Raw genomic sequence first — 26,217 nt, forward strand, 5'->3', positions numbered from 1 at the left:
TATGGTTACCCAGTCTTCTGCTTCTCCTTGTAACATCTGCACCTCCTCTGTGACCCTGGTAGTTACCCCACTGTTACCCAATCCTCTGCTCCTCCCCGCAGCATCTGCATCCCCTTTTGTGACCCTGGTAGTTCCGCTACTGTTACCCAGTCTTCTGCTCTCTGCATCCCCTCTGCGGCCCTGGGAGTTTCACCACGGTTACCCAATCCTCTGCTCCCCCCTGCAGCATCTGCATCCCCTTTTGCGACCCTGATCGTTCCGTCACTGTTACCCAATCTTCTTCTCCTCTGCAGCTAGACTAGTCCCCGCGGCATTTGCATTCCCTTTGCAACCCTGGTAGTTCCACCACCGTTACCCAATCCTCTGCTCCTTTCTGCAGCTACACTGGTCCTCACCGCATCTGCAGTCCCTTTGTGACCCTGGTAATTCCACCACTGTTACCCAAACCTCTGCTCCTCCCCGCAGCTAGACTGATCCTCGCAGCATCCCCTTTTCGACCCCGGTAGTCCCGCTACTGTTACCCAGTCCTCCGCTCCTCTTCAAGAGGAGGTTCACGCAAATTATTATTATTTATTTTTTTTAAAAGCCAGCAGCTACTAATAGCGCAGCTGCTGACTTGAAAAAAAAAAAATGGACACTTACCCGTCCAGCGCGCCCGCGATGTCGGCAGCCGAGGCCAAGAAGTCGCTCGTCCCTCGGCTGCCCCCGCCTCCATCTTCGGTGAGGGAATCAGGAAGTGAAGTGTTGAAGGCTTCACTGCCTGGTTCCCTACTGCACATGTACGAGTAACAGGGCGCTCCCTCACTTGTCCCTGCTTTCTCCTGAGAACAGTGCGTTTCCCAAGAGACAGCGAAGGGGGGCCTATGACCGGAAGTGGGTGCAAATACCTGCCCCCCTTCTCCCTTGAAAGGTGCCAAATGTGACACCGGAGGGGGGAGAATTCTGAAAAGTGGAAGTTCCATTTTTGGGTGGAACTCCACTTTCACAGGATCTGCACCCCCCTCTGCGACCCTGGTAGTTCCACCACTGTTACCCAATCCTCTGCTCTTTCCTGCGGAATCTGCATCCCCTTTGCGACCCTGGTAGTTCCGTCACCGTTACCCAATCTTCTTCTCTCTGCAGCTAGACTAGTCCCCGTGGCATCTGCATTCCCTTTGCGACCCTGGTAGTTCCACCACTGTTACCCAATCCTCTGTTCCTCCCCACAGCTAGACTGGTCCTCGCAGCATCTGCAACCCCACAATCCACCAATCGAGGGTCCTGACATCATCAGGATCTATAGCTCAGCTCTGGGAATGCGAGTACACCAAGGGACAGTCCATTGCCAGATTGTAGTGGAGCTCCATCCCACGGGGAAGCTGAGAATCAGGCAAGACTGGAGTTGGGCTTTAAATGAAAGAATGGGATATACTTAACCCCCACAATATTATCTTAAGTGCCAATCATGTAACAAAACAAATAATACATAGAAAATTGCAGTGACCCCTTTTACTTTGGTGGTCAGTGCAGCCAAGAGATCAACCCGTCACTGCACTCGTATCAAGAAACTCTTATGCCGCGTACACACAATCAGACATTCCGGCAACAAAACCGCGGATAACTTTCCGACGGATGTTGGCTCAAACGTGTCTTGCATACACATGGCCGCACAAATGTTGTCGGAAATTGCGAATGCGGTCATGCACGGCACAATAAAAACGGAAGTTCCATGCCAATTGCGCCACCCTTTGGGCTCCTTCTGCTAATCTTGCGTTAATAAAAGTTTGGTGAGAGACGATGCTTGTTTTTCAGTCCGTTACAGCGTGACGAATGTGCCATCTCCATTACGAACGCCAGTTTTACCAGACCGAGCGCTTCCGTTTCGTACTTGATTCAGAGCATGCGTGGAATTTTGTGCGTCGAAATTGTCTACCGTTCTCGTAAAGTCAGAGCGTGCGCGTGTGATTTTCTTGTCGGAAAATTTGAGAACCAGCTCTCAAATTTTTGTTGTCGGAAATTCCGACAGAAATTGTCCGATGGGGCCTACACACGGTCGGAATTTCCGACAAAAAGCTCACATCGAACATTTGTTGTCGGAAATTCTGAGCCGTATGTACGCGGCATTAGGAGACTGGAGGAACACCAAGGTTCCATGGAACCCCTGCTTCAGAAATGCTCCTCTTACAACTCATAAGATCAACTTTCATCGATACGGACCATCCATGTACATAGATATTGTCCACCAGAGACCATTGGCTGACTCTCGATTTTTTTGCTATGGGTTACTACACTAAAAACCCCCAAGTAGTTGACATTGTCATATAAAATAACATTGCTGTGTGATCCATAAGAGGTAGTCCCCTATACAAAGGGGTGGTGACCTGGATTGGTTTTTGCAACCCCAGTCAAGGCAAACATTGAAACAATTAGGTAGATTCAGGTAGAGTTAGGCCGGCTTATCAGTAGATACGCCGACCTAACTCAGAATCTACGCCGACTTATGTTTAAGCGTATGCTCAAACAGAGATACGCTTAAACATATCTAAGATTGCAATATTTCTGCTGGCCGCTAGGTGGCGTTTCCATTGCGGTCGGTGTAGAATATGTAAATGAGTTGATAAGCCGATTCACGAACGTACGCCCGGCCGCCGCAGTCGATTTACGCCGTTTCCGTAAGGCATTAGCAGGCCTAAAGTTATTCCACCTATTAGGTGGAATAACAATGTTAAAGTATGGCCGCCGCGAGATTCAAATTTTTTACGTCGTCCGCGAATCAGGATTTACGTTGTTTACGTCCACGTCGAAATCAATAGGCCCGTGCGGCGTACGTAGCCGCAATGCACACTGTGAAATGTAGGCGCACGGCGCATGCGCAGTATATAAAAAAGAACGTAAAAAACGTGAGGTCAAGCCTCATTAGCATTAAACACGCCCCCCCCAACACATTTGAATTAGGCGCCCTTGCGCCCGCCGATTTAGGCTACGCCGTCGTAACTTAGCAGGCAAGTACATTGTGAATCATGTACTTGCCTAGCTAACTTACGGCGGCGTAGCTTAAATTCCTTAAGCTACGCCGCCGCAAAGTTGCGGCATTCTACCTGAATCTACCTATACAAGAGTGGTGGTGGTGGAGTAATGCACATGGGTATGGAGGAGCAGGTTGCCATTTTTTTTTATAAGAAAATAAGACTTGTCTTGTGTGTGCGCGCGTTTTAAAAAAAAAGAACATCCATGCAGTTTATGATTTCGATCACATGGACCAAGCGAACATGGAATCCAAAACATGCAGAAACCAGTGACAAATTCACCAAAAAGCTTGTAATCCTAGCCAATAATCATCAGCGCAATTCCATATGGCACAGACCGCTTTTTCACATCGGCATTCCATAACAACCAAGAAAAAAAACCTATGAACATGAAGATGGCGGAAATCAGACAGCAGAAGTCTCTACTCCTTGCGTGGAACCTTTTACAGAGAGGCTTCCCGAAATATTGTCCGAATCTAGCAGTTCTATAATACTGTACGGGGAACAATCTTCAAGGCCGAGCTTGCTACAAATCCAGCCGCAAAAACCCTTCTCCATATCCCGCACGGAACGCCACCAGTCCCCAAAGGACCAGGATAGTTGGGTGACCGTCGTATAGATGGCTAGAGACATGGAGATCACCACGATGATTATTGGGTAAAAAATCATTAAGAACGGGCAAATGGTAATCTTGTGCCAGAAAGTCCTTTCTTCGTTGTATACCAAGAAGATGTTGTACCAAGTTATGGTCCCATAGTAAAAGGAAAGGACGAAGGACAGAACAAATATGACGGGCAAGCAGAGGATACTCCAGAGGAGGACGTGTGGACCTCTGTCCAGGCCAACCGAACACGTCTTTTTCCCCTCCGCCGGCTCGTCTTGCAACGGCTCCCTGGATCTTGCAAGTTCTTGGAGTTCCTTTTGCGTTAAAGTGACATGGATGTCCACCATCTGACCTTTCTTCTTCCCGCGGGTGATGGTCCCCGTCAAGGTCACACAGCGGCTATCAGGATGCAAACTCCATCCACCTATTGGAGAAGAGAACACGGTTAGGAATAGACATGTGCACTGCCAAAAAATGTGTTGGTTTTAAATTTTGTTTTTTGGGTCATTCGTTGTGATCACAATTCTTAAAGGGGTTGTAAAAATATATATTTTTTCCTAAATATCTTCCTTTCCCTTAGTGCAGTCCTCCATCACTTACCTCATCCTTCCATTTTGCTTTTAAATGTCCTTATTTCTTCTGAGAAATCCTCACTTCCTGTTCTTCTGTCTGTAACTCCACACAGTAATGCAAAGCTGTCTCCCTGGTGTGGAGAAAGCCTCTTGAGGGGGCGAGCAGGACGCCCACTAATGCCCGGTACACACAATCCGATTATCGGACGAATGACCGTCCGTTTTTTTTTGTATGCTAATCTCACGTCGAATCTGATGAGTTTACTAAAGTCACAAAAATTCTCGTACGGCAGAATAAAAAAAATCTGAAGTGATGTCATGTGTTGTAATGCATTTGTATTGCATTTTCGAACGACAGCTATACTGATTAAACGAAAATTGTACGATCTGGCATCGTACGGAAAAAAGTTCCGTGCATGTCCGATAGAATAAAAATCGGATGAACTGTCCTGATCGACTCTCGGAAGCTCTGTACTAACGATCTTATTATCGTATGATCGTTTCGAAAGTGGCATTTTTTTGTACAATTTTCGGATCGTGTGTACGGGGCATAACACACAGCTCCTTTATCTGCAAAGTAGAGAGTGTCCTGACACTCCTGCTTGCCCCCTCTCCCCTCAAGAGGCTTTCTCCACACCAGGGAGAAAGCCTCCCATTACTGTGTGGAGTTACAGACAGAAGAACAGGAAGTGAGGATTTCTCAGAAGAAATAAGGACATTTAAAAGCAAAATGGAAGGATGAGGTAAGTGAAGGAGGACTGCACTAAGGTAAAGGAAGCTCTTTACAACCCCTTTAAATGTCTTTATTTCTTCTGAGAAATCCTCACTTCCTGTTCTTCTGTCTGTAACTCCACACAGCAAGGCTTTCTCCCTGGTGTGGAGAAAGCCTCTTGAGGAGGGGGGGGGGGGAGCAGGAGAGTCAGGACGCCCACTAACACACAGCTCCTATCTCTATCTGCAAAGTAGAGTGTCCTGACACTCGTGCTCGCCCCCTCAAGAGGCTTTCTCCACACCAGGGAGATATCCTTGCATTACTGTGTGGAGTTACAGACAGAAGAACAGGAAGTGAGGATTTCTCTGAAGAAATAAGGACATTTAAAAGCAAAAATGGAAGGATGAGGTAAGTGAAGGAGGACTGCACTAAGGTAAAGGAAGATATTTAGGAACATTTTTTTTTTTTTACCTTTACAACCCCTTTAGATTTGTACATTCGCAAATAAGAGAATTCGGAAATTCGAAAACACAAAAATCTGAAATAACTATTAAATTATAGATATTGTAATTTCCTTTCAAAATTTGGCTGTTAGTGATAGTACTGAATACGAATGTATCCAAAGTTACGAACTACCTGAAATAACAAATGCCACATCTAAAACAAATAAAACGTATTATTATTGTCATTTATTATTACCGGTAATTCATTACGTTCCATTCGTTTCGATACAGCTTTTTTTTTTATTTCGAAAAATAATTTGCAACTTGGAATAAATTTGTATTCGTTCACCAACAGCCAAATTTGAAAGGAAATTACAATACCTATAAATGTAATAGTTAGTAATCGTTGAGTTATTATTAGTCAATTATTATTTCAGATTTAAAAAATTTACGAATTTCAGGAAAAATTTGTCAAATTTGTCAGAGTTCTCAGTCTTCCCCCTTAAAATCAGGTTTCCCAGAGCACCCCTTATGTTAGAGTCCCCAGAGTTCTCCCTTGCAGTGAAAGCGAACTATGCAAGTTCAGATGTAAAAGGTGAACTCTGGGGACTCTGACGTAAAGGGGGACTATTGCTATTAAAGCGGTGGTTCACCCTTAAAAACAAGTTTCTACCATTAAATCCAGCATACTAGCGTGAGCTACAGTATGCCTTTATTTTAATTTTTTGCGCCGCACTCGCAGTTTAATCGTGTAGTTACGTTTCAGACTCCCCGCGGGGAATGGGCGTTCCTATGCAGAGGGGAACATGATTGACGGCCGGCTATGGCGCGTCACGCTTCCCGAAAATAGCCGAGTAGGTCTCGGCTCTTCACGGTGCCTGCGCACAGACTAGGAGCTGACTGCGCAGGCGCCGTGAAGAGCAGAGACCTACTCCGGCTATTTTCGGGAAGCGTGACGCGCCATAGCCGGCCGTCAATCATGTTCCCCTCTGCATAGGAACGCCTACTCCTCGCGGGGAGTCTGAAACTTAACTACGGGATTAAACTGTGAGTACGGCGCAAAAAAATAAAATAAAGGCATACTGTAGCTCGCGCTAGTATGCTGGATGACATAGTAGAAATTTTTTTTTTTTTTTTAGGGTGAACCCCCGCTTTAACTTCATAGGATTAGAAATGTTATTAGCAAAATAGATGTATACAAAAAATAAAAAATAAAAGATAAATTCCCTTTGTGACGCTAAAGTGTTCAGGTTTGACTTGAAGAAAATGTAGCAACCCTACTCTGCACCGCAATCCCCCTGCTAATCTCTGTACCCCAAAACCCTTCTGCATCGTAGCCCCCCCACTCTGCTCACCTCTGTACCCCAAAAGGGTCTATAAAAACATGGGTGAGCAGGTTTGGGGTGAAGGAACTTGACTGCCCTGCACAGAGTCCTGACCTCAACCCGATAGAACACCTTTGGGATGAATTAGAGCGGAGCCCGCCCTTCTCATCCAACATCAGCGCCTGACCTCACAAATGCCCTTCTGGAAGAATGGTCAAACATTCCCATAGACACACTCCTAAACCTTGTGGGCGGCCTTCCCAGAAGAGTGGAAGCTGTTATAGCTGTAAAGGGCGGGGCCAAATCACTATTGAACCCTACGGACTAAGACTGGGATGCCATTAAAGCTCATGGGCCAGATTCAGAAAGAAGTTACGTTGGCGTATCTGTTGTTACGCCGCATAACTTCTAGGATGTGCCGGCGTATCTTTTTTCTGTATTCAGAAAGCAAGATACGCCGGAATTTTGCCAAGATACGACCAACGTAAGTCTCTTACGCCGTCGTATCTTAGTTGCATATTTACGCTGGCCGCTAGGTGGCGCTTCCGTAGATTTACGCGTAGAATATGCAAATTAGGCCGATTAACGAACGTAGTTGCGCCCGGCGTATCTATTTACGTAAGGCGTCGGACCGGCGTAAAGTTACCCCTGCTATATGAGGCGTACGCAATGTTAAGTATTGACGTCGGGACAGCGTCAAATTTTTCCGTCGTTTGCGTAAAACGTTCGCGAATAGGGCTTTGCGTAAGTTACGTTCACGTCGAAAGCATTGACTATTTGCGACGTGATTTCGAGAATGCGCCACAGACGGCGCATGCGCAGTTCGAAAACAGCGTCAAATACGCGCGGTCATGATAGTTTAACATAAAACACGCCCACTACCAGCCAAAATTTGAATTAGGCGGGCTTACGCCGACACATTTACACTACGCCGCCGTAACTTAGGGCGCAAGTTCTTTCTGAATACGGAACTTGCGCCCTAAGGTAGGGCGGCGTAGGGTATCGGAGATACGCTACGCCCGCCGATAGATACGATAATGTATCTGAATCTGGCCCAACGTGTGTGTAAAGGCGGGCGTCCCAATACTTTTGACAATATAGTGTACATGGAGAAATATGTTACGCTCGGCTAAGCTGTAGAACCCGACATAAGACTTTTCAAACCAATTGATTTGGAAACATTAGAATTCCAAACGCTACAAACCATCGCTCATCGGCGTCCCCAGAAACCTCGAGCCTTCCTCCGCGCTCCTCTCCCCTCCTTCCTGATTGGCTGGCTCGTCCTCCACCATCCTCTCATTGTCAGACCGGTAGACGATGATGGACTCGGGGCGAGGCTCCTTTTTCTTCTTCTTCTTCCGTTCCATAGTGTTCTCCCCCGCCGCCGCAACGGCAGCTCTCCGCAGGGTGTCCCTCAGAGGGCTGTGGGGGGCGCTCCTATTCACTTTCAGAGGGGGCTCCTCAATCCCACCATCGCCGATCATCACCTCGCCCTGCATGTTGTAGACTTTAATGGGACCCGCAAAAACGCTTACTACTCCATGATGGGGAAGGGAACACTGGGAGTCATCTAGAAGGAAGAAAATAAAAAATATTATTAACCACTTGCTTACTGGGCACATAAACCCCCTTTGTGCCCAGGCGAAATTTCAGCACTGCGTCGATTTAACTGACATTTGCGCGGTCGTGCGACGTGGCTCCCAAACAAAATTGGCGTCCCTTTTTTCACCACAAATAGAGCTTTATTTTGGTGGTATTTGATCACCTCTGCGGTTTTTATTTTTTGCGCTATAAACAAAAAAAGAAGAGCGACAATTTAAAATATATATTTTTTACTTGTTGCTATAATAAATATCCCAATTTTTTTTCTCAGTTAAGGCCGATACGTATTTTGACGTATTTTGACGTATTTTTGTAAAAAAAAAAAAAAAAAAAGCGACTGGTTTGCGCAAAAGTTTTAGCGCCTACAAAATGGGGAACAGAATTATGATTTTTTTTCTTATTTTGTTTTTTACTAGTAATGGCGGCGATCTGCGATTTTTATTGGGACTGCGATATTGCGGCGGACGTATCGGACACTTTTGACCCAAATTTGGGACCATTCACATTTATACAGCGATCAGTGCTATAAAAATGCACTAATTACAGTATAAATGTGACTGGCAGGGAAGGGGTTAACACTAGGGGGTGAGGAAGGGGTTAAATGTGTATCCTGGGTGTGTTCTAACTGTGAGGGGGGTGACTGGGGGAGGTGACCGATGCTGTGTCCCTATGTACAAGGGACACAGATCGGTCTCCTCTCCTCTGACAGGAAGTGGAGCTCTGTGTTTACACCCCATCATTACACACAGAGCTCCACGTCCCTGCTGTGTTCCCGACGATCGCGTGTACCCGGCGGACATCGCGCCCGCCAGGTACACGCATCGGCTCCCCAGCGATGCGCCGGGACAGTGTTTACTCGATGGGCGCCCCCCAGTGGCGCGCGCGGGTAATGCACATAAAAGGACGTCCACTCGGCACTTGAGAGCCGCGCTGTGGACGTCTTGTGTCTATAGTGCGGGTCTCAAGTGGTTAAAAAGGAGTAATTGCAATTTATTATTATTATTATTACTACTTTTGATAATGTACTTTTTTTATTATTATTATTTATGTAGGACAAAGGGGGCTCGAGCTGTCAAATTAGTTTTAGGGGTGGGCAGGAGGTACGGCTGCCCTGGCACCATGGTATCATGTGAGGTGGTGGGGCACCACAAGGATATTAGGGGGAGGGGGATTTGTGTTGAGAAGGGGAATTTGGAGGAGCAGCAGGGGTAAGAATTGTTCAAGGAGGGCATTTGGAGAGGTGTGCTAGGAATGCAGAGGGGAACTTGCCAATTGGATTTATACTAGGATGGAGAATTGGGGGGGGGGTATTTGTGCTGGGGGGGAAACAAATGAAAGGAGAGAGGATTTGATCTGGGTGCTTAGGGGGTGTGCATGCAGATTAGCGCTTAATTATTATTATTTTGGAGGGGGGGGGATTTGTCATTTTTTGCCTTGGGCTCTAGATGACCTTGTCCTGGCCGGGCTGTAGTTAGATTGTATAGTTTTTCACCTGGTTTTTCCCTAACCTTGAGTTGGCTTGGGAGTTCTCACAGTTGCTAGTAGATGTAACTGGTATCACCGGTCATAGTATGAGATCTCCCAAAAAAAAAAAAAAAGTTAATATTTTTATTTTCCTCAGCAAATCCAGTAGGAGGTTGAGGGTACTGGTGCATGCTGGGGGGAGGATATAAATATTTGGGACAGGTCATGGTTAGTTCTCTTCTCCTGGCCTGAAGCCTAGGGAGGTGCTGGTAAATGGAGTTCTGCTGTTAGGCCCCAAAACAGGCAACTTGGCCTAACGTGTGCTGAAAGTGGTCCCTGAAGCTGTGCCAAGGGGAGACCCGGCCTTGCTAAAGAGAGCCAGGAAAAAGGCTGGTCTCTTTCAGAAGAGCCTGGTGACTCCTTTGGAGGGTGTGCACTGGGATTTGGGAACATGCTTGAGGGTGTTAAACGTAGTCTGGATGGGGGGGGGGGGTTTGCTGAGTGTAGTCCTGGACATGAGGGGTATAGAGCGTAGTCCTGGACATGAAGGGAGGGGGGGGGATATTGAGTGTAGCCCTGGACATGAGGGGAGGGGGCTATCAAGCATAGCCCTGGACATGAGGGGAGGGGGCTATCAAGCATAGCCCTGGACATGAGGGGAGGGGGGGGCTATAAAGCGTAGCCCTGGACATGAGGGGAGGTGGGGGCTATCAAGCGTAGCCCTGGACATGAGGGGAGGTGGGGGCTATCAAGCGTAGCCCTGGACATGAGGGGGGGGTATTGAGGGTAGTCCTGGACATGAGGGGGGGGATATTGAGGTTATTCCTGGACATGAGGGGGGGCAGGTTTTGGAGCGTAGTACTGGACATGAGGGGGGAGGGGGAGGGAATTGAGCGTAGCCCTGGACGTGAGAGGGGGGTATTGAGCGTAGCCCTGGACATGAGGGGGGCGGATATTAAGTGTAGTCCTGGACGTGAGAGGGGGGCAGGTATGGAAAGTAGTCCTGGACATGAGGGGGGGCTGGGAATTGAGCGTAGTCCTGAAAATGAGGGGGGGCTGGGAATTGAGCGTAGTCCTGAAAATGAGGGGGGGCTGGGAATTGAGCGTAGTCCTGAAAATGAGGGGGGGGCTGGGAATTGAGCGTAGTCCTGAACATGAGGTGGAGCAGGTATTGAGCGTAGTCCTGGACATGAGGGGGGGCTGGGAATTGAGCGTAGTCCTGGACATGAGGGGGGGATGGGAATTGAGCGTAGTCTGGACATGAGGGGGGCTGGGAATTGAGCGTAGTCCTGGACATGAGGGGGGGCTGGGAATTGAGCGTAGTCCTGGACATGAGGGGGGGCTAGGAATTGAGCGTAGTCTGGACATGAGGGGGGGCTGGGAATTGAGCGTAGTCCTGGACATGAGGGGGGGCTGGGAATTGAGCGTAGTCTGGACATGAGGGTGGGGGGGTGCAATTTTTTGTGGTCAGACAATTCAATGCCTCCTGGGAAGAGGAGAGAACTCATTGCTGTGATAGGATCGGATAACGATCGGCCATCTCTCCTCACACAGCTCATCCACTTCCCGTCAATTCTTTGAAAGCAAATTAAGGTTCCTCTGACCGGAATGAATGGCAGATCTGTTCAGATTGCACGCTCCACTTCACACATCTATTGCAGGAGATTTACAGGTGAAAGACGAGACTGTCGCCATCCCAGACAAACAGAATGTCAATTATTCCAAATGTTACACTAAATATTAGAAAATACTATAAACCACGACAGCCAGAATTCAATTCAGTAATATAACCAAGCAGTATATGATAAGGTGGACTTCAGGCAAAGAAAAAAAAAAAAAATGGGGTGGAGGATGGATGGAGCCGGCGTGGAGGATGCATTGGGCCGGGTGGGATTGGGGTGATGGATGGAGCCGGGGGGGGGGAGGATGGATGGAGCCGGGGTGGAGGATGGATGGGTGGAGCCGGGTGAAGGATGGATGGGTGGTGGATGAGTGGAGCCGGGTGAAGGATGGATGGGTGGTGGATGGATGGAGCCGGGGTGAAGGATGGATGGAGCCAGGGTGAAGAATGGATGGATGGTGGATGGATGGAGCCGGGGTGAAGGATGGATGGAGCCAGGGTGAAGAATGGATGGATGGATGGAGCCAGGGTGAAGAATGGATGGATGGAGCCAGGGTGGGATAGGGGTGGATCATGGATGGAGCCGGGGTCAAGGATTGATGGAGCCGGGTTGGATAGGGGTGGAGGATGGATGGAGTTGGCGTAGAGCCAGGGTGAAGGATGGATGGAGCCAGAGTGGGATAGGGGTGAAGGATGGATGGAGCCGGGGTGGGATAGGGGTGAAGGATGGATGGAGCCGGGGTGAAGGATGGAGTTGGGTGAAGCCAAGGGGGGATCGGGGTGAAGGATGGATGGAGCCGGGGTGAGATTGGGTTAGATGTGTTGGGGTGCTTTGGGAGGGGAGAGGAATTGTGCTGGGGGGGGTTTGGGGGGGGAATTAAAAATTTGCCTCCCTCCTTCTAGCACAAGTCCTCTCTAACCCAAAACAAAGCACCCTCCATAAAATCCCTCCTGGCAGCACAATTGCTTCCTCCGAGATACCTGCTCACCACACACACCGGCTGGCATTCGCTCAGATCCACCTCACATGAACCCGGAGTCATCACATTGCTTTATGAGGACCAGACGGCACGCGGCCCGTGCCAGGAATACAAAGCGGAAAGCCGGATTGGCGCAATCACAGGAAATAAAACTTGCTTCTGGAGCAAGAAGCGCACCGGGGATTTCACAGACACGGAAACGGAGTCTGATGAAGCTTTTTATTTAATAAAAGTTATCTGCCGACTATTAACATCTTCAATTCATTTCATGGCGCGGGTTTAAAGGGCCACCTGGAGTGAATTACAAAGTTAGGGGCAGATCCACAAAGAAATTACGCCGGCGTATCTCTTGATACGCCGGCGTAATTTCAAATTTCCCACGTCGTATCTTTGTTTTGTATCCACAAAACAAGATACGATGGCATCTGGGATCGATCCGACAAGCGTACATCTTAGTACGCCGTCGGATCGTAGGTGCAATTTTTCGGCGGCCGCTAGGTGGCATTTCCGTCGAATTCCGCGTTGAGTATGCAAATTAGCTAGTTACGGCGATCCACGAACGTACGTCGGCCCGGCCCATTTTTTTACGTCGTTTGCGTTCGGCTTTTTCTGGCGTATAGTTAAAGCTGCTATTCTAAGGTGTACTCAATGTTAAGTATGGCCGTCCTTGCCGCGTCTAAATTTGAAATTTTTACGTCGTTTGCGTAAGTCGTTCGCAAATAGGGATTTGCGTAGAAGGACGTCACCATCGTAAGCATTGGCTGGTTCCGGTTTAATTTCGAGCATGCGCACTGGGATACCCCCACGGACGGCGCATGCGCAGTTAAAAAAAAAAAACGTAGTTTACGTCGGGTCACGACGTATTTACATAAACGCCCCCATTACATCCATTTGAATTCCGCGCCCTCACGCCGCTAGAGATACACTACGCCACCGTAACGTACGCCGCAAATTCTTTCAGGATTCAAAGTAAAAAAGATAAGTTACGGCGGCGTAACGTATCTTAGATACGCTGCGCACGGCGCAAAAGGTACGTGGATCTGCCCCTTGGTTTTTATAAAATAATTGTTAAAGCTTTTTTCTCTGTTAGTTGTGGGCAAATAGAATTGGTTTGCCAGACATTTGACAAGCCCGGGGCACTAAGGGCGGGGGGGAACCGACAAGTTGCGGGTACACCGACAAGGCGCAGGGCACAAAGCGACGGGCAGCACCCACAAGGCGCAGGGCACAAAGCGACGGGCAGCACCCACAAGGCGCAGGGCACAAAGCGACGGGCAGCACCCACAAGGCGCAGGGCACAAAGCGACGGGGATCTGTCATTTAGGCCTCATTTACACGGGCAACCATGGGGTAATTTGTAGAGTTGTGCTTAACCCCCCCCCCCCCCCCCCCACCATCGCCAAGCCACAATTTAATATATCCAGTGACCACGCTGGTTCACTCGCAACTGTTACAATGCAGAACAACGTATACAACAGCGCCAGGCAGTACAGCCACCAAACACAACTCATTCAAGTATTTGTAGGGTGCACCAAAAAAATCCCCCTTACCTAGTGAAGTGACTGGCCTCAGGGGATAGAGATTAAACAAATCCTCCTACATACGTTGTACCCATTTATCTGTACCGTCTCTCCTCTACAGCCTCCAAAAGCACACATCACACAGCATTTCTGAACTCAAAGGAGGTGAGGATCTGATGTCACATACTGCAACCCACAGAGCAGAGAGCCGAGTGTAATTGGAGATCTGAGTGAGAGAAAGGACATACACGCCCTTCTACACAGCTTCGTAGTTAAACATCTTCTGTGCCAGGGTGGAGGGTGGATGTCACCTCTGGGGATTCTGCGTTGTCGGCATAACTTGTCAAAAGCGATGCAGGTAGGGACTACATACTAATAGGTAGATTCACAGAGAAAGGCTTAAACCTGCGGCGGCGTAGCTTAGCCTGTTTATGCTACGCCGCCGTAAGTTAGCTAGGCAAGTACATGATTATCAATGTACTTGCCTGCCAATATATGGCGGCGTAGCCTAAAGCGGGCGGGCGTAAGGGCGCCGAATTCAAACAGTGTTGGAGGGGGGCGTGTTTTATGGTAATGAGGCTTGACCTCACGTTTTTTTACGTTTCTTTTTAAATGCGCATGCCCTGGGCGCCTACATTTCCCAGGGTGCATTGCGGCCAAGTACGCCGCACGGGCCTATTGATTTCACCGTGGACGTAAGCAACGTAAATCTCGATTCGCGGACGACTTACACACACACACACACAGCGTAAAAAAATTCGAATCTCGCGGCAGGAACGGCGGCCATACTTTAACATTGTTATTCCACCTAATAGGTGGAATAACTTTAGGCCTGCTAATGCCTTACAGAAACGGCGTAAAACTACTGCGGTGGCCAGGCGTACGTTCGTGAATCGGCGTATCAACTCATTTACATATTCTACGCTGACCGCAATGGAAGCGCCACCTAGCGGCCATCCGAAATATTGCAATCTAAGATAGGACGGCGCAAGCCGTCGTATCTTAGATATGTTTAAGCGTATCTCTGTTTGAGCATACGCTTAAACATAGGTCGGCGTAGATTCTGAGTTAGGTCGGCTTATCTACTGATAAGCCGGCCTAACTCTACCTGAATCTACCTAACTCTACCTGAATCTACCTATAAGTGCTTTGGATTGAGGCAAGTACACACTGTAGAAGGAGATGCTTTGTTAATTTTTAATTTCAGAGGTTTACACCTGACTTAACCTCCAACCCATAACAACTCCTCCATGGCTTTGGCAATGCCAATATGTATTCGGTAATGCCAATAAAGCTAATTTTGGGTCCTTTATGTGTGACAAGTCTCCTGTATGAGGATTGATGGTGTGACTTTGGTGTGTGGCTGCTGTACTATGTATAGACAATGATGGATGGGGCTCCGGGACTTTGTATTCGTCTCCTTTGCAGGAGAATGTGACTGACAAGAGACCCAGCTGAGCCCCCCCCCCCCCCCAAGGCAGGGTGACATCTCTCAGCCCCCCCCAGGCAGGGCGACGTCTCTCAGCCCCCATATCTCACTGCAGCAGACTGCCTTTCACTGCAGAGAGTTCTATTCACAGCATGGCTCCAATCCACACCTGCCGGGGGAGGGGAGGGGCGGTGGTGCAGAAGATGGAGAGAAGCTCACTACAAAAATCCAGCAAAGTACATAATTGTCTTACTAAACCAGAAGATCGTTACATACAATACAGTATATACTATTATCACAAAGCCAAAACATATAGAGAAGATAGAGGAATAGTGCAGATAATTCCCTGACACCTCATTGGCCAGCTGTGGGCAACCCGTGGCGCACAGTATGATTAGAGCGAGCCCAGGCACATGCAGGGGTGGATCCGGGGGGGGGGGCAATGGGCAAATTGCCACCCCCGAGAAATTAACGGTAATTGCGGAACTTGCAGCGCCTGAGAGTCTGAGCGAGTGAGAGTCAGAGAGTGGGTGGTCAGCTGGTCGGCTCTGTGGGTGAGCGGGCGGGTGGCCAATCAACAAGCAGGCGGCGGGGGGACCAGAGAGATGACATCATCTCTCACTGCCCCGCATTACTGCAATAACTTCCGCCCTCACTGTGCAGGCAGCAGAGAGATTACATCATCTCTCTGCTGCCTGACACTGACAAGCAAAACACCAACTTAGCAAGTGACAATCCGCAACGTGTGGCAGGTGACAATTCGCAACTTGTGGCAGGTGACGTGGCAAGTGACAATCTGCATCTGGTGGCAGGAAGGTGACATTCCGCAACGTGTGGCAGGTGACAATCCGCAACGTGTGGCAGGTGACAATCCGCAACGTGTGGCAGGTGACAATCCGCAACGTGTGGCAGGTGACAATCCGCAACGTGTGGCAGGTGACAATCCGCAACGTGACAATCTTCAATGTGTGGCAGGTGACAATCCGCAACGTGTGGCAGGTGATGCGGCAAGTGACAATCTTCAATGTGTGGCAGGTGACAATCCGCAACGTGTGGCAGGCGACGTGACAATATGTATCTGGTGGCAGGCAAGTGACATTCCACAACATGTGGCAAGTGACAATCCGCAACTTGTGGCAGGTGAAGTGGCAATGCGCAACGTGTGACGTGGCAGGTGACAATGCGCAACGTGTGACGTGGCAGGTGACAATGCGCAACGTGTGGCAAGTGACACACTCGGGGCATCCACTGATTCTGCATTATTGTGAGTTGAACCATTTCATTATATATTACAATGTAATAATATAAATAATGCGCTTCAATCATCCTGACGCCATAACAACCACGGTGCTGTGATGATTGAATCGCTAACACCAGTCATTTCCCTAATAAATTGCCCCCCCCAAAATAAAATTCTGCCAGTGCCCCTCCCGAGACCAGACTCTGGATCCGCCCCTGGGCACACGCCTATGGTCCCACATGTCATGCCCCTTGTAGGTCTATAAGAGGCCTGACAGACAACTCTGTAACTTTGCAGAAAATCACAAGGCGAGAAGCAGCAGCAGGGACTGATCTCCATCAGATATTTATGAACACGGCCCAGAGTTGCAGAAGCAGCCGCATTTACATGACTGTGCGATCCGCTAGTCAGGATCTCAGTCCACAAAGTAGATGGTGACCTTGGAGAATGCTGAACCAACATTGTGCTATCCTGAAGAGAAAAGCAAACAAAGGCACGCTTATCAGGAATAGGGGGGGGGGGGGGGGCACTTTAAGGGTATATTTGCATACAAGTCAACCCTCTGCGATGGGCGCACTCTCAAGCAGGGTGTATCTAAGGGATTTTGGTACTTGCACATTTTAAATTATCTTAGTTAGTTTAAGCTTTGTAGTTAGTCAATAGCAAGTACATGCAGTGGCGGCTAGTGCTCAAAATTTCTTGGGGGGGGTCGAACACAAACTAAAAAAAAAAAAAACCACACGCACACACACACACACACACACACCAAACGCAGCCACTGTGGCCATCAACTGCCGCCAATGTGCCGCCCCACCACCTACCTGTCTCGGTGGGGCAGCAGGTCACGGCGGCAATGTCCTCCACGCTCCTCTGCTATGATTGGACGATAGGCGTCCAATCACAGTGCCTATCGTTTCAGCCAGGGCTCAAGTCCTGCGGGAATGCGTGGGAATGGAGTTCCTGCACTTTTTTCACTGCAGGAACGCAGTTGCAGGACTAGAGCAGCCGAGCCGCCCGAGCCAATCCTTCACTAAGCGGCGATGCCCAGCTCGAGTCACTGTCAGGGGCAGGCGAACCTTAGTAATCCTTTATGTTACTGGCCGCTTCCTGTATATGGATTCATCGAGTAGTGTGCGGGTATTCCGTCACTTCCTCGATGCCGCAATGTCTCCTGGGAGCTTCTGTCATTGTTCCCAGGAGACATTGCGGAGGTCTGCCGCGAGTTATCGCGGGATTTAGAAAGAACATGCGGTTTAGTAATTATGCATATGAGCGTATAATTTTTATTTTTTTTGGTGTGGGAGTGGGTCTTGGGTGGGAGTTCCCACACTTTTTTCCCCAGGACTTGACCCCTGGTTTCAGCCAGATGACAGGTAACAGACCCAAGCACCTAATTGGCTGAGAAGCGGTTCAGTGTAAGAAAAGCAAATGAATATTCACTTTCCTAACACAACGCAGAGTGATCTGCGAGCGACCAGCATGGCGCCAACTGTTCACCTTTTTGGATGCCTATTAAAGCCTATGGCTCTAATCAGGTGCTTCCAAAAAAATACCCCGCCACTGTAATTCAGGTGCTTGGCTCCTGAAAAGGGGCCGGGCACCTGAATAGGGGGTGGCAGCGGTGACTATAGATAGATTCATGCAATGCATGAATCTATCTATGGCGATAGACAGGTGGCAGGAGAGAGGGGGCAGCGCCCCTACGCCAGGGGTTGACAAATTTGCTTGGAATCTAGGAGCCAGCTAAAAAAGTTAGGAGCCAGAAAACGCGCCCCGTCCCGACGAGCTTGCGCGCAGAAGCGAACACATACGTGAGCAGCGCCCGCATATGTAAACGGTGTTCAAACCACACATGTGAGGTATCGCTGCGATTGGTAGAGCGAGAGCAATAATTCTAGCCCTAGACCTCCTCTGTAACTCAAAACATGCAACCTGTAGAATTTTTTTAAACGTCGCCTATGAAGATTTGTCGGCATTCCACGAGCGGACGCAATTTTGAAGCGTGACATGTTGGGTATGAATTTACTCGGCCTAACATTATTTTTTATAATATTAAAAAAAAAAATGGGGATAACTTTACTGTTGTCTTATTTTTTAATTAAAAAAAAGTGTAATCTTTTCCCAAAAAAGTGCGCTTGTAAGACCGCTGCGCAAATACGGCATGACAGAAAGTATTGCAATGATCGCCATTTTATTCTCCAGGGTGTTAGGATAAAAAATATATATAATGTTTGGGGGTTCTAATTAGAGGGAAGAAGATGGCAGTGAAAATAGTGAAAAATTACATTAGAATTGCTGTTTAACTTGTAATACCAATGGCCACCACCAGATGGCGCCAGCTTACACATCTGGTGGTAATAACGTGTAATACCAACGGCTCACCACCAGATGGCACCAGCTCACAAAAAAAAATAAAAAAATTTTTTTTTGCCCCCCTTCCAAGCCAAGTCGCCAGGACCCTATTTCTAGTCGCCATGGCGACCTGGCGCCCGGGATTTGTCGAGCACTGCCCTACGCCCTTTATAGATGCAGCGCCACTGAGCGCATGTAAAACATACCAGAAAGCCAATGTATTCTGAACCTAAAGCTGCTCACACACCTGCAGATAGGTGCACCAAAACCCTCTGTACCGTAAAATGGCGAGTCTGATCTACAGAATGTGTGTGTTTTTTGCACCGATGGCCAAATCAGACAGGTTTGGAAAGTCTAAATAGCTGACAACTGGCAGAATCATTCAGAGGACAAATAGATTGGTCATTTGGGAACCCCATACATATGGCCCTTGTACAATTCCATTTTCCTACTCTTATCCAATAGCTTAAGTGCATAACTATAGCTGAGATCCCTGTAAGTGCTATTTGCAGAGAATTGCACTTACAAATGAGAAAGCAGGCATGGAGAGAGGGAGAAAGTCTACATGAAGGTGAAGCTCCCGCTGTATAAGGATGACCCCCCATTACTGTCACCAGCAGACTGAGGCCTGCAAGATAGCCTGGCAGTGCAGGGGAAACACAGGGCGACATGGACAATACCCATCTACCAGAGGCGCAAGTACAGGGGTTTCAGGATGGAGAGCGGGGGAATTGGCCGGTAAACATGCAATTTACTGGCCCCTTCTTTATATGAACAGACAGAGTCAGTGATCGGTACCAATCACTGACTCTGTCCAACTGAAGCATAGCAAACAGTTAACAGTTTGTGAATGAACGGGAAGCTTTGTACAGAGATATTCCTGTCCATTCATTCTGTGACCTCAACCTCTTTTCTCTGTCCCAAAGGTGCAATATCAGATGTCTGTTTACACCACTGATATCTCATCAAAGCCCCCCAACAGGGCTCCTAAAGTTGAAAAAAATATATATTGTAGTAATAATAATAATAATAATAATAATAATAATAAACACACACACACACACACCTGACACCAGTGGTGGAACTACCAGGGTCACAAAGGACGTTCTTGAAAATTGGACCATGGTGTTCCATCACTGGGCCAGACCAAGAAAAGGATCGGGGGAGTAGATCGAGGGAACCGAGAAATGGATATTGGGGGGGACAGAGTGAGGGAACCGAGAAAAGGATGGGGGGGGCAGAGCGAGGGAACCGACAAAAGGATATGGGGGGGACAGAGCGAGGGAACCGACAAAAGGATATGGGGGGGGGGGGGACAGAGCGAGGGAACCGACAAAAGGATGGAGGGGGGACAGAGCGAGGGAACCCGAGAAAAGGATGGAGGGGGGACAGAGCGAGGGAACCCGAGAAAAGGATGGAGGGGGGACAGAGCGAGGGAACCGAGAAAAGGATATGGGTGGGGGGGGGGGGAGAGCGAGGGAACCGAGAAAAGGATGGAGGAGAAACAGAGCGAGGGAACCGAGATAAGAATATGGGGGGGACAGAGCGAGGGAACCGAGAAATGGATATTGGGGGGGACAGAGTGAGGGAACCGAGAAAAGGATGGGGGGGGCAGAGCGAGGGAACCGACAAAAGGATATGGGGGGGACAGAGCGAGGGAACCGACAAAAGGATATGGGGGGGGGGGGACAGAGCGAGGGAACCGACAAAAGGATGGAGGGGGGACAGAGCGAGGGAACCCGAGAAAAGGATGGAGGGGGGACAGAGCGAGGGAACCGAGAAAAGGATATGGGTGGGGGGGGGGACAGAGCGAGGGAACCGAGAAAAGGATGGAGGAGAAACAGAGCGAGGGAACCGAGATAAGAATATGGGGGGGACAGAGCGAGGGAACCGAGAAAAGGATATGGGGGGGACAGAGCGAGGGAACCGACAAAAGGATATGGGGGGGACAGAGCGAGGGAACCGAGAAAAGGATGGAGGGGGGACAGAGCGAGGGAACCGAGAAAAGGATGGAGGGGGGACAGAGCGAGGGAACCGAGAAAAGGATATGGGTGGGGGGGGGACAGAGCGAGGGAACCGAGAAAAGGATGGAGGGGGAACAGAGCGAGGGAACCGAGATAAGGATATGGGGGGGGGGGACAGAGCGAGGGAACCGAGATAAGGATATGGGGGGGGGGGGGACAGAGCGAGGGAACCGAGATAAGGATATGGGGGGGGGGGGGGGACAGAGCGAGGGAACCGAGAAAAGGATATGGGGGGGGGGGGGGACAGAGCGAGGGAACCGAGAAAAGGATGGAGGGGGGACAGAGCGAGGGAACCGAGAAAAGGATGGAGGGGGGGGACAGAGCGAGGGAACCAAGAAAAGGATGGAGGGGGGACAGAGCGAGGGAACCAAGGATGGGGGGGGGACAGAGCGAGGGAACCGAGAAAAGGATGGAGGGGGGACAGAGCGAGGGAACCGAGAAAAGGATGGAGGGGGGACAGAGCGAGGGAACCGAGAAAATGATATGGGTGGGGGGGGGGACAGAGCGAGGGAACCGAGAAAAGGATATGGGGGGGGGGGGGGACAGAGCGAGGGAACCGAGAAAAGGATGGAGGGGGGACAGAGCGAGGGAACCGAGAAAAGGATGGAGGGGGGACAGAGCGAGGGAACCGAGAAAAGGATGGAGGGGGAACAGAGCGAGGGAACCAAGGATGGGGGGGGGACAGAGCGAGGGAACCGAGAAAAGGATGGAGGGGGGACAGAGCGAGGGAACCGAGAAAAGGATGGAGGGGGGACAGAGCGAGGGAACCGAGAAAAGGATATGGGTGGGGGGGGGGGACAGAGCGAGGGAACCGAGAAAAGGATGGAGGGGGAACAGAGCGAGGGAACCGAGATAAGGATATGGGGGGGGGGGACAGAGCGAGGGAACAGAGATAAGGATATGGGGGGGGGGACAGAGCGAGGGAACCGAGAAAAGGATATGGGGGGGGGGGGGGACAGAGCGAGGGAACCGAGAAAAGGATATGAGGGGGGGGACAGAGCGAGGGAACCGAGATAAGGATATGGGGGGGGGGGGACGGACAGAGCGAGGGAACCGAGAAAAGGATATGTGGGGGGGGGGGGATGACAGAGCGAGGAAACCGAGAAAAGGATGGCGGGGGACAGATCGAGGGAACCGAGAAAAGGATGGGGGGGGGGGGGGGGGACAAAGCAATGGAGCTCAAAGTACTAACATAAAATAAAATAAAATAAAATAAAATAAAAAAGGGGAAAGAATAAAGGAGGACTGACAAAGGGGCAAGAAGAACAGATGGAAAAAGAGGAAGTGGAGTGAGAGAGAGAATGAATGAATGAATGAATGAGAACTAAAGGAGACAGAAGGAGTAAAAGACAGGAGACATATAAATTGGGGGGGGGGGGGGGGGGGGTGAGAGATCCATGGAGTGCGGACTGAAGAACTGACAAGTTCACAGAAGGGAAATACATCTAAGAATAGAAGAGGGGGGGGGGGGGAAGGGTGGTGACTACTCCTGTACAGACATAGGAAATCCCCCCCATCATCCACATCCGAGGCCCACAGGATACACAGCAATGTCTTCTATTCTACAGAGGAAATCACAGAACTTCGTCCGCTATGACATCATCCACCATGCTGGGATTTGTAGTTCATGTCCTGTGTCCTATGGGAATTGTTTGCAGTGCTACAAGTCAGATGTGAATAATAATAATAATAAACACAGAGCTCAGTAGAAATATTGTGTCCCCCCCAATAACAGAAATCTCTCATCACCCCAGATCCAGGCTAATTGCTACATTGTATCCTTTAATAACATTCCAGCTACAACAATGAACACAATGTATCACCTTACTAACCTCCTTTCATCCAATCACTGAGCACTCTGAAGATTTCATTTCATGCAGCAATTAATGAGGCAGAGATTGAATTAAACTGCCCCCTCCAGGCTTTGCAGGTCAGTGCTGATCCCATGGAGCAGAGGACTCACCTGCTGCCCTGTATGGAGGATTGTATGAAGATGGAGGACTCACCTGCTGGATGATCCTTCAAGGGGGTGTCCACTTTCCAGGGGGGGGGGGATCAGGAGGGGTCTGTGTCCATCCCAGGACTGCTCATCCCTGCACAAAGAAAACAGCACAGACCCCTCTGCGGGCATAACCACGCCTACCAGGCACATCCCTGGGCGGGGCTACTGCTCTTTAACATGACGTCATTCACACACAGCTGAAGGCTGCTTGTCTGTGGAAGGGGGACTGTTTAGGTGCTGGATGGAAGGAGAGCCTGGCATAGAGAACCCAGGATTTATAAAGTATCCAATCACTAAAAAATATACATATATAATATATATATATCTATATTTTTTTATTTTCCTCCCATGCATAATTGAGGTTGTCCCACCTTTATTTCTGTACATCCCTGTATGCATAAACATTGTATTCAGTGGCGGCTGGTGCTCCAAATTTTTTTTGGGGGGGGGGCGCAAACAAACTGAAAAAAAAAAAAAACATCAATTGCAGCCACTGTGCCATCAAACGTAGCCACTGTGCCCATCAAACGCAGTCACTGTGTAATCAAACGTAGCCACTGTGCCCATCAAACGCAGTCACTGTGTAATCAAACATAGCCACTGTGCCCTTCAAATGTAGCCACTTTGCCATCAAACGTAGCCACTGTGCCCATCAAACGTGGCCACTGTGCCATCAAACGTAGCCACTGTGCCCATAAAACGCAGCCACTGTGTCCATCAAACGCAGCTACTGTGCCCATCAAACGTAGCCACTGTGCCCATCAAACGTGGCCACTGTGCCATCAAACGTAGCCACTGTGCCCATCAAACGTAGCCACTGTGCCCATCAAACGCAGCTACTGTGCCCATCAAACGCAGCTACTGTGCCCATCAAACGCAGCCACTGTGCCATCAAACACAGTCACTGTGTAATCAAATGTAGCCACTGTGTCCATCAAACGCAGCCACTGTGCCCATCAAACGCTGCCACTGTGCCATCAAACGTAGCCACTGTGCCATCAAATGTAGCCACTGTGCCCATCAAACGCAGCCACTGTGCCCATCAAACTCAGCTACTGTGCCCATCAAACGCAGCCACTGTGCCATCAAACACAGTCACTGTGTAATCAAATGTAGCCACTGTGTCCATCAAACGCAGCCACTGTGCCCATCAAACGCAGCCACTGTGCCATCAAACGTAGCCACCGTGCCATCAAATGTAGCCACTGTGCCCATCAAACGCAGCCACTGCGCCCATCAAACGCAGCTATTGTGTCCATCAAACGTAGCCACTGTGCCATCAAACACAGTCACTGTGTAATCAAATGTAGCCACTGTGTCCATCAAACGCAGCCACTGTGCCCATCAAACGTAGCCACTGTGCCCATCAAACGTAGCCACTGTGCCATCAAACGTAGCCACTGTGCCATCAAACGCAGCCACTGTGCCCATCAAACGCAGCCACTGTGCCATCAAACGTAGCCACTGTGCTCATCAAATGCAGCCACTGTGCCCATCAAACGCAGCCACTGTGCCCATCAAACGCAGCCACTGTGCCATTAAACGTAGCCACTGTGCTCATCAAATGCAGCCACTGTGCCCATCAAACGTAGCCACTGTGCCCATCAAACGCAGCCACTGTGCCCATCAAACGTAGCCACTGTGCCATTAAATGTAGCCACTGTGCCCATCAAATGCAGCTACTGTGCCCATCAAACATAGCCACTGTGCCCATCAAACGTAGCCACTGTGTCATCAAACGCAGCCACTGTGTCCATCAAACGCAGCCACTGTGCCATCAAACGTAGCCACTGTGCTCATCAAATGCAGCCACTGTGCCCATCAAACGCAGCCACTGTGCCCATCAAACGCAGGCACTGTGCCCATCAAATGCAGCCACTGTGCCCATCAAACGCAGCCACTGTGCCATCAAACGTAGCCACTGTGCCCATCAAACGCAGCCACTGTGCCATCAAACGTAGCCACTGTGCCCATCAAACGCAGCCACTGTGCCATCAAACGTAGCCACTGTGCCCATCAAACGCAGCCACTGTGCCATCAAACGTAGCCACTGTGCCATCAAACGTAGCCACTGTGCCCATCAAACGCAGCCACTGTGCCCATCAAACGCAGCCACTGTGCCATCAAACACAGTCACTGTGCCATCAAACGTAGCCACTGTGCTCATCAATTGCAGCCACTGTGCCCATCAAACGCAGTACTGATCACTGTATTAGTGTCACTGATCCCCAAAATAGTGTAAAAAATGTCACTTGTGTCACAGTGTTCGATTAGCCACCACAATATCGCAGTCCTGCTATAATTCGCTGATCGCCATCATTACTAGTAAAAAAAAAAACATATCCTATAAAAAACAAAAATGTCTTCATTAGTTTAGGTTGATATATATTCTTCTACAAATTGTTGGTGAAAAAAAAAAAATCGCAATAAATGTATATTGATTGGTTTGCGCAAAAGTTAAATAAGTCGCTGATCGCCATCATTACTAGTAAAAAAAATTATAAAAAAAAATCAAATTCCATAATGAGTGGTTGTAAATCCTTACATATGCCCAGTGAAGTGACTGGCCTCGGGTAATACACAGTGATGAAACAAATCCTCCTACATAAGTTGTACCTGTTTATCGGCAGTCTTCTCTACAGTGGAACCTCGGATCACGAGCATAATCCGCTCCAGGAGAATGCTCGTCATCCAAAGCACTCGCATATCAAAGCGAGTTTCCCCATAGAAGTCAATGGAAACGAAAATAATTTGTTCCACATTGACTTCTATGGCATGCAATACCGCAGGTGGCCAGAGGTGGGGGTGTGCCGGTAGAGCCTCGGGAATACACAGAAAGTCTCGGGGACAGCTTGGCTGAACTCGGAATGGCTCGGCTCCGGCACCCCGCACCCCAGGCCAAATGCGGTACTGCACACCACTGTGGCTTGAATCCTGCTTGTTTTGCGAGACAGCACTCGCAAACCGAGTCAGGATTTTTTTTTAAATGCTCGTATTGCGAAACGCTCGTTAACCGCGTTACTCGCAATCCGAGTTTTCACTGTATATCCATTCAAAGTGCTGAATTTTAAAGCTCGCCTTAGAGTTAAAAAAAAAAAGGGGGAGGGGAGCTGAAGTTACACTCTGCAGAGCTTAGGGAGGAGAGCTGTGATTGGAAGGAAGAGACACCCCCCCCTTTTCACACAGCACACAGGAACAGAGCTAAAGCTGTCAATCACAGGCTGTGTGGTGGAGCTCCCTTTCCCTATCACCATTTTTCTCTTGGTGTCAGGAAAACTTGCCAGAAGTGATTCATGCTGATAGCAGAGGCAGGGCCGCCATT

General features: G+C 49.2%; 1 protein-coding gene across 2 annotated transcripts; it reads right to left on the reverse strand.

Annotated features, from left to right (window-relative positions):
* Positions 1–3,135: 3,135 nt before the first annotated feature.
* TMEM169 (transmembrane protein 169) lies at positions 3,136–23,055 on the reverse strand. Of its 2 annotated transcripts, none has more exons than XM_040355634.1 (3): positions 22,900–23,055; positions 7,866–8,231; positions 3,136–4,033 (listed from the first exon to the last, which is right to left on the reverse strand). In XM_040355634.1, exons 2-3 carry the CDS (start codon positions 8,158–8,160, stop codon positions 3,411–3,413), a joined length of 918 nt encoding a protein of 305 aa, XP_040211568.1. In that variant the 5' UTR covers positions 8,161–8,231; positions 22,900–23,055; the 3' UTR covers positions 3,136–3,410. The 2 variants fall into 2 exon arrangements, with proteins under 2 accessions (XP_040211568.1, XP_040211567.1); XM_040355633.1 differs by lacking the exon at positions 22,900–23,055 and adding an exon at positions 22,726–22,867.
* Between the last annotated feature and the right edge of the window lie 3,162 nt (positions 23,056–26,217).

This window comes from Rana temporaria, chromosome 6 (genome assembly GCF_905171775.1).
Source record: "Rana temporaria chromosome 6, aRanTem1.1, whole genome shotgun sequence".
NCBI classification, from domain to species: domain Eukaryota; kingdom Metazoa; phylum Chordata; class Amphibia; order Anura; family Ranidae; genus Rana; species Rana temporaria.